Source organism: Chiloscyllium punctatum, chromosome 5 (assembly GCF_047496795.1).
Source record: "Chiloscyllium punctatum isolate Juve2018m chromosome 5, sChiPun1.3, whole genome shotgun sequence".
In the NCBI taxonomy this organism is placed as follows: Eukaryota; Metazoa; Chordata; class Chondrichthyes; order Orectolobiformes; family Hemiscylliidae; genus Chiloscyllium; species Chiloscyllium punctatum.
Window position 1 is genome coordinate 38,460,427 of NC_092743.1, and position 17,592 is coordinate 38,478,018.

The window sequence follows — 17,592 nt, forward strand, 5'->3', positions numbered from 1 at the left end:
TCAAAAATATTAAGACCCTGTGCCTTCACAGACTGTTCTCATACTTTTCAAGACAAGATCTGTATACACACAATAAATGAGACGGGGGGAAGAAGTAAGGAGGAAGCATACAGAACTGTAGAGAAACATGAGGAAACAGAAACAGAGAGTATGGGGACGGGTACAGTAAGGAGAGGTCAGCTGAGGAACTGAGAAAGAATAACAAACAGAAAGTTCATGAGAGACCTGCAATCAAATAAGAGAAAACCAGACACAAACACATTTCTCATTGGTGTTCCTTACAATAAAGCTTCATTACATATTGTTATAAGTTAGCGGATTATGAGTGCAAGGCCTGACAGTAACAACAAAAAACTATGGTTCAGAATCAGGATGGAAAGGTCTGTATGTTGTGCTTGAATAAATACTGGAGAGGGTGTGGTAATGCAATTGCTCGTTTTACTTCCATTAATGTAATAAACATTATCAGAAATTGGTGACAGCAAATCTGCTGCTCATTTTGCATCACCGCTGTCATTCATTTTTGTTGACACTTAGATTCATTGCCATCTGCTTGCAAGAAGTCAAGAACTATCCCACTATAGCTTCAATGTTCTCAATGTCATTATTGCTGTAATACTATTGTTATGCTAGTACCTTATTAATATGAACAATGACTGTCATATTATGTCAAGTACTAGTAACTATTTTTTTCAAAGTCAATGAAACTCAAGAACCCAGATACATGAGAAATTAAAGCATACATATTTGAACAAATAAATAAACTGTTACTGTACAACATTAGAAAAGCAAACAAATCTATTATATACCATTTATACACTTACATCCAGAATTAACATCAGATAAATATGAGTAAACAGACCAGCTGTGGTTGAACACAGAGCATATTAAAAAATAAGAAGGCAGAACCCATGGATTTTTCAGCAACTCACCCATATGATGCTTAAACTGTGGGTCACCAAATCTTAGAAAAACTTTGTTTCTTTTATAAGGAATTCCAATTTTCCACTTTCAAAATTCTAACCTTGTAACTTTCTGAGAAGCAACTCCAACATGGGCTACCGCAACGACAGTTCACAACATTACAAAGTGCTGAAAGGGATCTATTGTGATATTAATGAGGTCAGCCAGGTGGACCCCATAGAATATGAGTTCCCTAATTTGGACTGTTAATCCGGTCGAGTCAGGTTTCACTGGCTGACAGATAAAAAGAGGAGTGTCAAACAACTGGTGGTCTCCATGTTGTGGTACTGGCTTGGCCCTTTAACCCATCCTCCTGATTTTGTCAAAAACATCCAGAGAACATTGGTTCATTTCTTTCACAACAGAAAGAAATCCTGAGTCTCCCCGTTGAGGAGGACGGTCAGTCACTGGTGTGTCTCTGCACCCAGGTGATGACTTTGGCCTTCAGACCCTGTAGCGATATCTTTACATTGAATGTCCTCCTGGATGGTGTGCCCTGGCAGAATATCTTTTCCACTAGGTGCGTGACCTCAATTACGACACGCAGCTCCTGTTTATTGACCGCGAGGGTTTACAGGTCACCCTCAGGATGCTGCCTGTCTTTCACCAGGAGCTGATCACTGTCTGGGACATGGTCGACTCACACCAGGCCTACCCACTGTCAGGCGTAGCAGATATTATCGAAGAGCCATTCCTCAGGAATCCATACCTCCACAATCATGGGGTGACTGGTAGAGGAATGGGCCGTGGCTACGGGGGTGAGCAGAGTCAAGGACAGACTGGGTGGCAGGAGCCTGGGCTAGATGTTAGTGCAGGAATTAGCAAGCAGCGGTAGACGTCTGGCTTACAGCCAATGCCATCTGACCCCTAAAAACAGCGATGTTCAGATCTGACATTGTGCACCAGTTGGAGGATGCTCAGGTGTGCGGTGGAATCCTGTCTGTGTGTACCCCTGCCCAGACAGAAATTCACATTGGCCCCAGGATCCCATAACCGCCCTGTGCCCCACAGCCTGAGCTACCTCTGGAACATGTGATACATGTCTTTCAAGAAGACAAATATTGGGCATTGTCCAGATTGCTGCTGCACATCATCCGCTTCTACTCATTCATTTGCTGCCCAGACACGCCTTGGCATGTTTATTGGCTACGGGGCAAGAGTGAGTCCCAGTGGCATGTTCTCTACATGGGAGTCCTCCCTTGATCCACTGGTGACCTGGGATGGAGGGTGTTGCACCCAGCAGTACCTTACAACCGCAGATTATGCTGGTTCACAGACTCCCAGCCCAAATGCTTATTTTGCAGTGCTATGGAGTCTGTGGACCTTGTATATATTGGTCATGGGTGTTTGCACTCCCTTTTTGGTTATTTTTAAAATGTTCTATTATGTTTTTGGTTGTACAGCCCATGCTTCTGATCTTTGGTCACCCGGTGATGAGGGGTGTGGGCAGATCAGAGGACCTCCTCAAGGGTGTGCTCCTGGGTCTGGCTATAAAAGGTCCAAGCTGCGGGCTGTGGAGGGGCTTTGCTCTGTCAACTGTCTGCCCCTCTTCTACAGTTACGTTCAAGCTCAGGTGTTATTGGAGAGGGAACACTCTACCAATGTTCTCGAATGCTGTAGGGCAAGGTGGGCACTGTGGGGTTGAAGTGCTTTATTTCCCTCTTGAGCTCCATTTTGATTTAGTCCCCACCCTCTCTCTCTACACCTCCCCACCACATTTTTTCATTGCCCTGATCAGGCTTTGCTTGTTAATGTTCCACTAGCCACATGGGTGTTTTCCCCATTGTGGAAAATACAGAAAAAGAAGGGTGTCAGACATTTTGATACTCTGAGAGATGGCTCTGAGGGAGCTGGACCAGTGTCAAAGTCTTTCACATGCAAATAAAGGGTGATTTGGTGACAGGATACTGGCCTCTGTGGAGTTATTCTATGATAGACAGGGCTAGAGTTTACTTCTTGTTGGGGGAGTCCAGAATCGGAGGGCTGTAATTTAAATATAATGGTGATGCCTTTAGGTCTGAGATTAGGAGTTTTGTTTTACTAAGAGTTTTGAGAACCTTTGAAATTCTTTATCACTGCAGAAACTCAACCCCTGACTGTGAGATTGATAGATTTCCCATTACTGATCTAGTACAGAGTTGTACTTATGGATGAGATGAGTAAAAAGCATAAAAATGGCATCATCATCCATGATCATATTTAACGACAGGCTAAATGGTCTATTCCTATTGTCAATTCCTATGTTCATATCCAAGCTGTTCATCTCTTCCCCTGAGATTGTATGTTTTCCACTGGACTCCCGAGGCTGCACTCCAGTATCTAATCATTCTAACTTTTTCAAAGGCAACTAACACCACTAAGCTGACACTATCCCTGGGGCTTCTCTGAGCTTTGATATTTCTTAGCTGCACCCATCAAATACTGCACATGGACTTCCTTCATCCCTATTCTAAACTGTCAGTGGCTTCTAGGGACTTCTCTCCTATTTGCCAAGATTCTGCTAAAAGCAGCACTTCTTCTGCTTCAGCACTCTTCCAGTTCTGAAACTGCAAATAGCTTATCACAGCAAACACACAGACAAATTGAAATGCAGAGAAACTTCTTAAGTTACACCCAAATTCATTATAACATTGCCTACTTCTCTCTGTCTTTAAATTGACCTTTAGGGGGTTTAGCATCCTTCATTTACAATTTCTTCCTTGATCTGAAGAAGTAACTGCAGACCGGGAAGATGAATTGTAACAACTAGATTCGATATGATTTTATTGAATGGTGGAATACGCTTGAAGTGCCAACTACCAACATCTGCCTCCAGGTTTCTATGTTCACTGGATGTTTTGAAGCTAATTTGGTTGTAACTCACAAGACAAACAATTATTTATAATTTGATTCTACCCTAGAATCACAGAATTGTGGAATTTTACACTACAGAAAGAGGCCATTCAACCCCTTGTGTCTGTGCCAGCTCGTGGAAAAGTTGGGCAGCTGCCCCTTTCTCCAGCCCTATCTCCATAACCCTGTAAATTCATCACTATATATCTACTTCTCTTTTGAAATCCTTTATGGAATCTGCCTCAATCATTCTCCCAGGCAGCACATTTCAATCTTAACACCTCTCTGAATAAAGAGCCTGGTGGCTCAGTGGTTAGCACTGCAGCCTCACAGTGCCAGGGACCCAGGTTTATTGTCTTTGTGGAATTTGCACATTATCCCTGTGTCTGTGTGGGTTTCCTCCCACAACCCAAAGATGTGCAGGTCAGGTGGATTGCCATGCTAAATTGCCCGTAGTGTTAGGTGCATTAGTCAGAGGGAAATTGGTCTGAGTGGGTTATTCTTTGGGGGGTTGGTGTGGACTTCTTGGGATGAAGGGCTTGTTTCCACACTGTAGGTAACCTAATTCAAAGAGGTTTCTCCTCATATCACTCCTAGCTCTCTTGCTGACAGTCTTGAAATTGTGACTCCTTGTTATTGACATGTCAATTAGTGGAAACAGAACATCCTTTTGTATCCTGTCAAAATTGTTCATAATTTTCAACACCTCAATGAGGTAAACTCTAAATTTTCTGGGTTCCAAGGAGAATAAGCTCAATTTCTATAAAATTTCCTTGTATCTAAAATCCCTCATTCCTATTATGTAAATCTCCTTTGAACTCTCTCCAGAGCTTTAGCATCCTTCCTTAATTAAGGTGTTCAGAACTGAACTCAACACTCCAAATGTAGTCTGACCAATGATTTGTACAGGGTAGCATCACTTCCCTGTTTTTATGCTTAATGCCTCTATTTATAAATCAAGGATCCTGTACCCTTCTTAACAATTGTTTCAGCTTCTGAGGTCCCTCTGCTCCTGTACTCCCTACAATGTTGTACAATTGAGCCTGAATTGTCTCTTCTTGTTTCTTCCACCAAAATGCATTATCTCACATTTCTCTGCATTGAAATGTATCTGCCAAGTGTCTACCCATTTGGCTGATTTGTCAATGTATCAGTGGCATCCTCACAATTCACTATTCTTCCTTGCTTAGTATCATCGGCAAATTTGGATATTATTACTTCAACACCCAAATCATTAACGTAAATCAGCAAAAGCAAAGATCCAACTCCAATCCCTAGGAAATACCACTTTCAACTCTATACCTAACCATTGTTTCCTATCTTTTAGCCAACTTCTCATCCTCAGTATCCAAGAGCTCAAACCTACCTTTGAGGTGAAGCAGCATTTTGCCTGCACTTCTCACAATCTAGGAGGAAGTGAGGAGCGCAGATGCTGGAGATCAGAGTAGAGAGTGTGGTGCTGGAAAAAGCACAGCCTGTCAGGCAGCATCCAAGGAGCAAGAGAAAAATATTTCAAGTATAAGCCCTTCATCAGGATGAAGGACTTATGCTCAAAACATCGATTCTCCTGCTCCTTGAATGCTGCCTGACCTGCTGTGCTTTTCCAGCACTACACTCTCGACTCTTGTCACAATCTAGTCTACTGCATTTGCTGCTCACAAAGTGGTCTCCTCTACATTGGGGAAATGAAACATAGACTGGATGACCACTTTGCAGAATATCTACTTTCTGCCTGCAAAAAAAGACCCTGAGTTTCCAGTTGCCTGCTACATTAACACACCGCCCTGTTCCCTGGCCAACATCTCTGCCTCAGGCTTGCTGCCACGCTCCAGTGAAGCTCAGTGTAAGCTGGAAGTAGAACACCTCATTTTTCGCTTGGGGACCCTGCAGCCCTCTGAACCCAATATCAAGTTGAATAATAATAGGGCCTGAACTCCCCCATGTTCTCGCCCCCTATCATACACACTAGGCCTTCTTATGACATAGTCTGCCATTATACACTATCTATTGTTAGCTGCTAACAGTCTCCATTAACAGCTATTCACCCTCGCAGCTAGACTGTTATCAACCCCTTTGTCTGTCCACCTGTTCTTCACTCTTTTTGGCCTCTATCCATACCTATCATTTACCCCTTACTCCCAACCCATCCTATCTTCTACATATAAACTGACATTTTCCTAGCTACCATGATGAAGGGTCACAGGACCCAAAATGTTAACTTTGATTTCTCTTCACAGATGCTGCCAGACCTGCTGAGCTTTTCCAGCATTTTATGTTTTTATTTCTAATCTTGCTGCCAAGGACCCATCAATCACCAAACATTTCTAATTTGCTAACCAACCTGCCATATGGTACTGTATCAAATACTTTCTGCAAGTCCAAATATACAACATCCACAGCATTACCCTCGTCAACTATCTGTGTCACCTTGTCAAAGAACTCAATAAAATTTGTCAGACCTGCCCTTGACTGTCTAGTATTAACTTATTTTTTCTCTAAGTATAAATTTACCGTATCCCATGTTATGGCCTCCATTGATTTTCCCACTATTGATGTCAAGCTGACAGGTCTGTAGTTTCCTGGGTATCCTTTGCCCGTTTCTGAAACAACAATAACATATTTGCAAACCTCCAGGCCCCCAGGACTAATCCTGTGGTCACAGAGGCCTGGAAAATGTCAGTCAATGACTCTGTGATTTGCTGTCTTATCTCTCTCAACAATCTGGGATGCATCCCATCCAGCCCTGACAACTTCTCTACCTGAAGTACTGCCAACCTTTCATGCACCTCTTCTTTGTCTGTCATTATGCTGCTCAGTTGTTCAATACCCACATTTTCAACTCGACCATCTTCTAACTTGGTAAAGAGAGAAGGAAAGTATTCACTCAGTCCTTTGATTAAGTGAGCAGCTTACCCTGCTTGTTCCTTTTGGGCCTCATGCTATCCTTTAATCTTTTACTATTAGTGTTTGAAGAACATTTCTTTATTTGTTGTTGAGCAGCCTGCCATCTTTTTCTCATGAATCTTCTTAAACTTCCTTACTGCAGTCTGAGCCTCTGTCCTGCATTTGAGGTACTCTTCCAGGTTTCTGTTGCTATTATTATTCAGGTTTGCATCATATGCCTGCTTTATCTTCCCTATTTTCTCATCAATATCCTCACTTATCCAGGGTACTCTAGCTTTGGATAGCCCATATTTATTTCTCATGTGTGTGTACATATCTTGCACTCCATTCATCTCTGTTTCAAACTTTTTTCATCCCCTTTTTTATCCACTAAAATGCATTTCCAAACAATGTGCTTCAGTTCAACCTTTAGACCCACAAAATCTGCCCTTTTCCAGTCTGGGATCTTAATCATTGACGTTTTAAAATCCTTTTTAACTTAATATTGGACCATCATATATTATTTCCCTAAATTGCTATTTCCTAAAAGCTCCCTCATTCTGACCTTCTCCACTTGGCCTGCCTCATTTCCTAGGACAAGATTCAGAACAGATCCCTCCCTGGTAGGACTGGAAATGTACTGTTTCAGAAAGTTCTCCTGCACACATTGTATGAATTTCTTCTCTTCTGTTCTCCACCTTTTCCCAGTTTACCTTAGAGTAATTGAAGTCACTAATTATCTCAACTCTATGTGTCCTGCAGAATTCCATGATCTGCTGACAAATGCTGTCTTCTATTTCCTCCCCACTACTTTGAGGTCTATAATAAGTACCCAACAAGGTCACTGCTCACATCCTATTAAATTCCTTAAAGAAATATTACCAAACTTTTTAAAAGTAGTAGACTTCAAGGTGCTTTAATTGCACATTTCCTATTCTGTACAGTTAAATTTTAATTCCTGAAACCAAAAATTATACACTAAACTTTACGAACTATGAGGTCGATAATCACACAAACACCTATCACTAGCCTGTCTGCCTATATATATGCTACCTTGTAATGAAGCACCTTTTTAACCTTTAAGCCTAACAGTTTGTGCTTTTCATCATCTCCTCAGCCCAAAGGTTCTCTATTACAAAATGTTAGCATTGTTTGTAACACTGTCTAGGCCTATAATTCCAATTATTGATCTCAAATGCAGCAAAGCAAGGAAGGAAGTTTGATACACATTAAGGACCTGAACATGATATAATGAGCACAATTTGGAAAATTCAAGCAGTTGCAGGATCTTCAGAAATGTAGTCGTGAAAAGGAAAGTGGCAGGCTTTATTAGGAAAAAGAAAACAATGGAAAACACATAACAACAAACCAGCTTAAGTGATGTATTTACTGAAGCAACAGGTTCCATAGCAGTTCATTAGAGCAATTCCATTAATAATAGAACCACAGAAAGAGACATCAGAATAGATGACCAAAAGCTTGGTCAAAGAGATAGGTTTTAAGAAGCATCCAAAAGGAGATAAAAATGAACACAAAGAATTGTGAGGCAGTGCATTTCAGTCAGAAGAATGGAAAGGTACAACATGAACAAAATGGTCGACTTTAATAGTGTGTGGGAATATAGAAACCTGAGGGTGCGTACACACACATGTTTGAAGATGACAGGAATAGTTAAAAAAGCTATTTAAAAAATAAACGTACAAGATGTTCGTCTATGCTAATAAACGCAAACATAAGGAAGTTATGCTCAGCAGTTATAAAGCTCTGGTTACCTCTCATGATTCTGTATTCAGTTCTGGTCATCCCACTTTAGAAAAGAGCTGAAAAATGTGTTGCTAGAAAAGCGCAGCAGGTCAGGCAGCATCAAAGGAGCAGGAGAATCGACGTTTTCAGGCATAAGCCCTTCTCCTAGTTGATTTTAACCTACTGCGAATCCTCTTCCAGGATACCTTCCTTGAAGAAGCTCTCTTCCTCTCCTAGTTGATTTTATCCCACTTTAGAAACCTACCAAGGCCTTAGAAAGGGCACAGAAGAGATTTACTAGCGTAGAACTGAATGAAAGCCTTCAATTATGTGGAGGTACTACAGAAGCTTAGTTGTTCTGCTAAAAGCAGGGAAGGATAAGTAAGAGGAAATTTGAGAGAGATATTCAAAATCCTGAAGGTTTTCAATAGAATAAATAGGCAGGCAGTGTTTCCGTTGTGGAAAGGTCAATAAACAGTGGACACAGACATAAGATAATTGGCATGAGGAAACATTAGAATATTAGCATTTATCGCAAAGGGACTAGAATACAAAGGGAAGGAAATTATCCTTCAGTTTTACAGAGCTTAGAAAGACAAAACCATAATTTCTGAACTCAGTTTTTGATATAGGACTGCAAGAAGAATTGATTAGCCTTGGAATGGGAAACAGAGCAGATTCACCAGAACAATACCAGTTTAAATGTTAAATTGTGGCTTGTGATTCAGATGGCTGAAGGATGATTACTTTAATAGCAGAAATATGTGAAAATTCTTTCAGTTGGTGGGGGAATCAGAATAAGGGGCATGATTATTGGAGTTAAGCCATTCTGGAGTGAAATCAGGAAGCACATTTCACAAAATTTGGAGCTTGGTCCGACAAAAGATTATGGATACTCTTGAAATTATCAAATGCTAAGTCAACAGAGCTTTTTGAAACAAGACTATCAAGAGGTAAATGAAACTAAGTTACAAATCAATTAATTGTACATCAGAATATGCTCAAAGAGCTGAATAGCCTACTCCTGTTCCTACATTCCCAGTAAATTTGCACTATATTATGTTAAGTGAATGTAGTTGCAGATCTTCTACATAATATGCTATAGCACATTTTAAAACTTGCAGAAATGTCAGTGACATTCTTTTATTTCACAGTCCACTACAGTTCCTCCAAAGAAACCAGATCCCGTGACATCAGAAACAGTGGTTTTCTGGGGACTGCGACTATGGCAGGTGATCGGAGTCTTCTCCATTTTCGTCTTGGCCGTCAGTAAGTCATTGCAAGCAGTTAGTCCTTGTTCTTATCAGTACTCCCAAAATTCGGTCTGTTGGGATGTTAACTGAGGTGAAAAAAATGCCTCTCTGTTTCTTGCTCTCTAGATAAAAGAAATAAAGCAATACTTTTGGAGAACAATTCTCATTGTGAGTGAAATACCGAAATCTTAAAGTTGCATCATATTAATGTTTTGCTGAAGAGGTTTACATTTGCAAAACACCTCTCATAATCTCAGGATATCACAAAGCATTTTACAATTATTTATTTCTAAAAGTGTAACACCTATTGTAATGTGAGATGTTCAGCTAGCAGAAATGTTATAATTAGATTCCTTACAGTATGGAAACAGGCCCTTCGGCCCAACAAGTCCACACCAACCCTCCGAAGAGTAAGCCATCCAGACCCATTCAGACTCATTCACCTAGTCTATATTTACCCCTGACTAATGCACCTAACCCTATGGGCAATTTAGCATGGCAAATTCACCTGACCTGCACATCTTTGGACTGCGGGAGGAAACCGGAGCACCCAGAGAAAACTCACGCAGACACAGGGAGAATGTGCAAACTCCACACAGACAGTCATCCGAGGGAATCAAACCCGGGTTCCTGGCGCTGCGAGACAGCAGTGCTAAACACTGAGCCACCGTGCCACCATAATATTTTTATGATGGTAATTCAGGGATGAATAAATTCCACTATCATTCAAAATCTATTCATACAATCTTTTAGAGAGGAGACATTGTTCTAATTTAAAGTAAAGCATAAGTACCTATGTTTAACTGGTTGGAATACAGCATCTCCACCCATATTGTAACAGAATGCCAGCCTAGATTACTGTGCTCAGGATCCAGGAGTGGGAATTGAAACCATAACCCTCTGACTCAGATGTGAGTACTACCAAATGAATGTTGGTGCTTTAGATGGGCGACACAAAGTAAAGTTCAACAAAAATGTTTTATTGATCTTGTGAAAACACTTCACATAGAATTTTCACACTGCAACCTATTGCATATGACAAAAACATCTTGTAAAACTTCTCAGAAAAGAATTATTTAAAAATACAGTGACAGTTTTTCACATGCAGAAGTGTTGATAGATTTTAAATATGGATAATTAAATGGTACTGCTTTTTGAGAACACAAAACTTGCATATGGAATAAGGATGTCATCAAAAAATCTTCTGATTGCTAACCATTAAAAAGCAGAGTTATCTAAAGCATTATGAATGTAGATTGAAAATGAAAATGCACCCGCAAGCTTTCAGCTTTCAAAGAAAGATAATGTATACTAAACATGCCAAGAGCAGATCCTATCTCCCTTGTTAGGTAAGTATAAAATATCCCAAGGCACTGTTTTTTTAAAAAAGACCATCTCTTTCTGGCGTCCAAACCAGCATTATCAAACAAGATAATACCTAGTCTGCACCATTCAAAAATAGGCCTTTCAGTTCAAATGGTATAGGCCATGTCCAAGATAAAGTTCTACTATACTTCAATTAACCCTTTCACAGATCCTTCTATAATAAATGCAGAAAATGTTAGAAATATACATAAAGGAAATATAGGAGTCTGAGCGATGTGGCTATGACAAGATTTATGACAAAGTGAATGAAATGTCTAGCAAGGTCTATCTCAATGTCAAAATGAGCTCCTTGGGTAAAGCAAGGTGAAATGGAGTCTTTAGGTGGGATGGGGGTTGGGGTTCTTGGTGAACAGATGGGGCCTGATGTTGATGGTGTCTACTACAAGCTGTATTCCCTGCCATCACTCTGTGTTCTCTGTCATGTAAGTGCCAATAGAAAATGGATGACAATGTCCAGGATGGAAGCAGGAAGTGTCACGTTGATAGGTAGAAGTATGTGATCCATGTATGCAGGATGCTAGGACACTGGAAACACAAATACATGAATCAGTCATTTGGGAACATCTGCTACATTGAATTTGCAATGATTTCATCACTCTTTTACTTTACATGTTGAGTGATGGTGCTTAGGGGTCAGATGCTGGTCAAGGATGATTTGTAACATGCCATTATTGCTTGGAAATTGAACTTGGACATCTAAAGGTTTTGAAGTTAGCAGTAATGATGTTATGAAAGACTTGGCCAAGGGTGAACTGTTATTCGTCTGATGTCTAAGATACTGAGGGAGCCACACAAAATTGCTTCATTATCTGTCATATAAGTGTCACAGCACTCGGAGCTGAATATAGTGAGAGGTTGAACATTTGTTGTAGATCTGGGATAAGGACAGTGCCAGAGGAGGACTGCAGACACTCCCTTCCCGTTGACATTGAGGAGTCACTCAATCAGTACAGCACGTTCACCAAGTTGCTGCACGTGCTGGTCCTGAATGTGAATGAACGACAGAGACGTGCTCTCTTTATCAGAGTACAGCATGTCTTGCTATACTGAGGAAGTGTGTTCAGCATTCATCTGTAAACTCTTCAGAGATCTAAGAACCTCCTTCACTCCTTCTTTCCTGTTTTAGGTCTTTTCCATTGACTTCCACCAAAAAAGAGCCATATCGGACCTGAAACATAAATTCTGTTCCTACCGCCATAGATGGTGCCAGAGCCACTGAGCTGGTCCAGCACTTTCTGCATTTATTTGATCAGTTATGTTTCTAAATTCTCCAAGATTTATAAATGAGGGTATAAATGGATTAAGACATGAATTTAATGCACATTGTTTAATTGCAAAGCCACAATGTTTTATTTTTAGCCAGTGGCTTGAGTGAAGCTTTTAAGAAGAACTGTCAGCACATTTATGGATATAATAAAGACAAGGGAATTGTCAGTTTGATCGGGGGCTTGATTTTCAAATTAGGATCAGGATCACAATATCTTGATAATTTCATGACAATTTCATCTCACACTCAATTTTTTTTACCTTTAATCAATCTCTTGTTCTCCGTTAGTGAATTTTAAATGGCTCCCAGTATTCAATCTTGCTCCATCTTCTAGGAACTTTATGTGACTCTTCTTTGGATCTAATACTATCCTTAACTTCTTTGGTTAGCCAGAGTTGTGCCACTTTTCCAATGGTACTCTTTCACTCAAAAATAGTGCATAACTGTTGCAATGCAAGTCATCTTTCTTTACATATTAACCATGACCTATCCATTGCCATGCCTTTTAATGAAATTAAAACCCCTCGTACCTTTGTGGTTTTTGGTAATTTCAGATTGGGCTACAGTGTTTCACTTCCTATCGCAATAGAGAATTCTATTATGTTATGACCCTCTCACAAGATGAGTCATAATGATGAAAACCAGAACACACTGGAGAAGGTCAACAGGATCTAATGGCACCTGTCGAGGCTGAAACAAAGTTAATGTTTCATATGCCAAGTCTTGTATGGTGTGTACATAGAAACATAGAATCAAAGAAACAAAGAGCAGGAGTTGGCATAGGAACAGGAGTAGGAATGGCATGAGGGCAATCTGTAGGTTTGCGGACAATATGAAATTGGTGTGCTGGTAAATAGTGAAGAGAATAGTCTTTGATTACAGGAGGTTATAGACAGTCTGGTCAGATTGGCAATAAATGAAATTCAATCCAGATAAGTGTGAGGTGAAATTCTCAGGCAGGACTAACAAGAAAGGTAATACATAGAGTTATAGAGTCATAGAGATGTACTGCACGGAAACAGATCCTTATGTCCAACTTGTCCATGCCGACCAGATATCTCAACCCAATCTAGTCCCACCTGCCAGCACCTGGCCCATATCCCTCCAAACTCTGCCTATTCATATACCTATCCAGATGCCTTTTAAATGTTACAATTGTACCAGCCTCCACCACTTCCTCTGGCAGTTCATTCCATACACGTACCACCCTCTGCGTGAAAAAGTTGCTCCTCAGGTCTCTTTTATATCTTTCCCTTCTCACCCTAAACCTATGCCCTCTAGTTCTGGACTCCCCCACCCCAGAGAAAAGACTTTGTCTATTTATCCTATCCAGCCCCTCATGAGTTTGTAAACCTCTATAATGTCACCCCCCCCAACCTCCGATGCTCCAGGGAAAACAGCTCCAGCCTATTCAACCTTTCCCTATAGCTCAAATCCTCCAACCCTGGCAACATCCTTATAAACCTTTTCTGAACCCTTTCAAGTTTCACAACATCTTTCCGATAGGAAGGAGACCAGAATTGCATGCAATATTCCAAAAGTGGCCTAACTAATGTCCTGTACAGCTGCAACATGACCTCCCAACTCCTGTACTCAATATTCTGACCAATAAAGGTAAGCATACCAAATGCCTTCTTCACTATCCTATCTACCTGAGACTCCATTTCAAGGAGCTATGAACCTGTCTCTTTGTTCAGCAATATTCCCTTGCACCTTATCATTAAGTGTATAAGCCCTGCTAAGATTTACTCTCCCAAAATCAGCACCTCACATTTAGCTAAATTAAACTCCATCTGCCACTTCTCAGCCCACTGGTCCATCTGATCAAGATCCGGTTGTAATCTGAGGTAACGTTCTTTGCTGTCCACTACACCTCCAATTTTAGTGTCATCTGCAAACCTACTAACTATACCTCTTATGCTCACATCCAAATCATTTATATAAATGACAAAAAGTAGATGACCCAGCACTGACCCTTGTGGCGCTCCACTGGTCACAGGCCTCCAGTCTGAAAAACAACCCTCCACCACCACCTTCTGTCTTCTATCTTTGAGGCAGTTCTGTATCCAAATGGCTGGTTCTCCCTGTATTCCATGATATCTAACCTTGCTAACCAGTCTCTAATGGGGAACCTTGTTGACAGTCTTAATGAAGTCCATATAGATCATATCTACCGCTCTGCCCTCATCAATCCTGTTTGTTACTTCTGCAAAAAACTCAATTAAGTTTGTAAGACATGATTTCCCATGCACAAAGCCATGTTGACTATCCCTAGTCAGTCCTTGCCTTTCCAAATACATGTACATCCTGTCCCTCAAGATTCCCTCCACCAACTTGCTCACTAATAACATCAGGCTCACTGGTCTATAGTTCCCTGGCTCATCCTTACCACCTTTCTTAAACAGTGGCACCACATTAACCAACCTCCAATCTTGCAGCACCTCACCTGTGACTATCAATGATACAAATATCTCAGCAAGGGCCCAGCAATCACTTCCCTAGCTTCCCACAGAGTTCTAGGGTACATCTGATCAGATTCTGGGGATGTATCCACTTTTATGCATTTCAAGACATCCAGCACTTTCTCCTCTGTAGTATGGACATTTTTCAAAATGTCACCATCTATTTCCCTACATTCTATGTCCTCCATATCCTTTTCCACAGTAAATACTGATGCAAAATACCCGTTTAGCATCTTAATCTCCTGTAGCTCCACACAGGATCTTTGAGGGGCCCCATTCTCTCCCTAGTTACCCTTTCATGATGAACCATCGGATCCTTGCGAGCATCAAAAATCAGGAGGCAACTGTCCACTGGTCCCTTAGGGTAGTAGAACAGATACATAAGGCTGTTTATCCAATATGGGATAATAGCCATTATTAGCCAAGACATCAAGTTTAAAAGTAAAGTGGTTATGTTGGAATTGTATGAAACTTTGGTTTGGCCACAGCTCAAGTACTATGTATAGTTCTGAAATTCACACTATAGGAAGGATGCGATGGTACTGGAAAGGGTGCAGTGGAGATTTACCAGGACATTGCCTGGGCTGGAGAGTTTTACTTATGAAGAGAGTTTACATAGTCTACGATTGTTTTCCTTGGATGAGTGAAGGCCAACTGGGTATAGATTAATAAAGTTATGGGAGGCATAGAGAGGAGTTGAAGAAACCTTTCCCCTATGTGGAGTGATTAATGACCAAGGAGCATAGATTTACAGAAAGGAGCAGAAGGTTAGATGGGATGTGAGGAAACGTTTTTCACTCAGAGGGTGGTTTGGTTGGGAATCTGGAACTTGCTACCTGATTGGTAGAGGCAAACACCCACAAAACATTTAAGAAGTATTTGGATGTGCAGTTGTAATGCCAAGGCATACACAGCTGTGGGCCAAGTGCAGGAAAATGGGATTCAAATAGTTAGGTCCTTATTTTTTGACCAGCGCAGACTTGAATTCTGAAGGACACATTGGCTGTGCTGTAGTAGACCTCTATAACTTGATGAGTCTGAGTAGGCCAGTCAGCCCTTTGAGCATCCTCCACTGCTCAATATAAACAAGGCTGATTACCCAACACAGTAAGTACATTTTTCCCACTTTCCAGTCCCCACCCCCATACTCTTTGATCCCTTTAGCCCTGGAAACTATGTCTAAATCCTTGAAAAGGTTCAGTATTTTGGCCTCAACCACTTTCCATAACACAGAATTTTGCAGGCTCACCATTCTTTGGGCAAAGATATTTCTTTTCATCCCAGTTTTAAATTACCTACCCTGTATCCTTAGAATATGACCCTGATTCTTCTTCATATCTGATTATCATTTAACCCTCTTCTCATTGCTCAAACTCAAATCTAATATAGCCAATTTCTAGTGAGTTCTTCAATGTAGTGGCCAGATCTTTGTGCACTTGCATACCCCTCTATATCCCTTTGTAGCTTCCTTATATCCTCTTCACAGCATGTCTTTCTATATATACTGATGTCACCAGCAAATTTAGCGACTGTATCTTTGATCCATTCATCTAAATAATTTATAAACATTTCAAGAGTTGGCCATCAGCGCTAGACCCTGTGGCATGCCACTCAATCCATCTTGTCAACCATTCTTTTTTCTTGAAGTAACTGATGATATAACACCTTGTCACATGCAGGTACACTTACAAATTTTAAAAGACATTTGGACAGGTACATGGGTTGGAAAGGTTTAGAGGGATATGGGCCAAATGCAGGCAAGTAGGACTAGTTTAGTTTTGGGAAACTGGGTCAGCATGAACTAGTTGGACTGAAGGGTCAGTTTCCATGCATTTTGAATCTATGACTCTATACTACATCTATAGGCTCCCCTATGTCCACAGTGCATGTTACTCTTTCAAAGAATTCCCTTCCTTAGGGTCACCAGACCCAAAACATTTACCCCGATTTCTATTCACAGATGCTGTCAGACCTGCTGAGCTTTTCTAACAACTTCTGTTCTTGTTCCTGACTCATTATTAGTTTTGTTGGCATTTCAGTTCAAGCTAACCACTTCCTTTTTTTATGAATACTGCTGCAAATTCATCATTCCACATGTCAGTCATTTCCTTATAATCATTGACAACATCGCTATTTTCAGTATTCAAGGGACTCATTTTGATCTGATTATCCTCCTTTTCCCAAAAAAAAGTGTTGGCTTTAATATTCTTTACAAGTTTATTTTCATTCTTCCTTGGAGTTCTTACTATCTGTCATGCCTTGTTCCTTTATGATTCAACAGACCTACAGTGTGGAAACGGGTTTCAGCCCAACCAGTCCACGCCGACCCTCCGAAGAGTAACCCACCCAGACCCATTTCCCTCTAACTAATGCACCTAACACTATGGGTAATTCACCTGACATGCACATCTTTGGACTGTGGAAGTAAACCCACACAGGGAGAATGTGCAAACTCCACACAGACAGTCACCCGAGGCTGGGATCGACCCTGGGACCCTGGTGTTGTGAGGCAGCAGTGCTAACCACTGAGCCACCATGTGCTCCATTTTGCATCTATGTAAACCAGGGCCAGGTTTTGTGGGGAATCGCAATCATATGAAGATTATCACTCCAGCCCCTCTCTCTTTTTTCAGGAGAGCTCCGCATTTCTGCGTCAGAAATACAGAGCTATATCTAACAGTTCTTTCATAGTATAGAACAGACCGAGGAAGACAAATCACACCCTCTTTTCACAGTAGTCAACTGCCATATTCTGAAACATGTAGGCCCTGACAGCCATTTTAGCAACTGCTGTCAAAGGGTA

General features: G+C 40.9%; 1 protein-coding gene across 1 annotated transcript in view; it reads left to right on the top strand.

The window, feature by feature from the left end:
- The window catches only part of tmie (transmembrane inner ear), a 138,234-nt gene that overhangs the window by 57,264 nt on the left and 63,378 nt on the right, over nt 1-17,592 (top strand). The window contains exon 2 of the mRNA XM_072570061.1: nt 9,576-9,690. Coding sequence (XP_072426162.1) covers nt 9,576-9,690 — 115 coding nt within the window. The remainder of the gene's footprint in view (nt 1-9,575; nt 9,691-17,592) is intronic.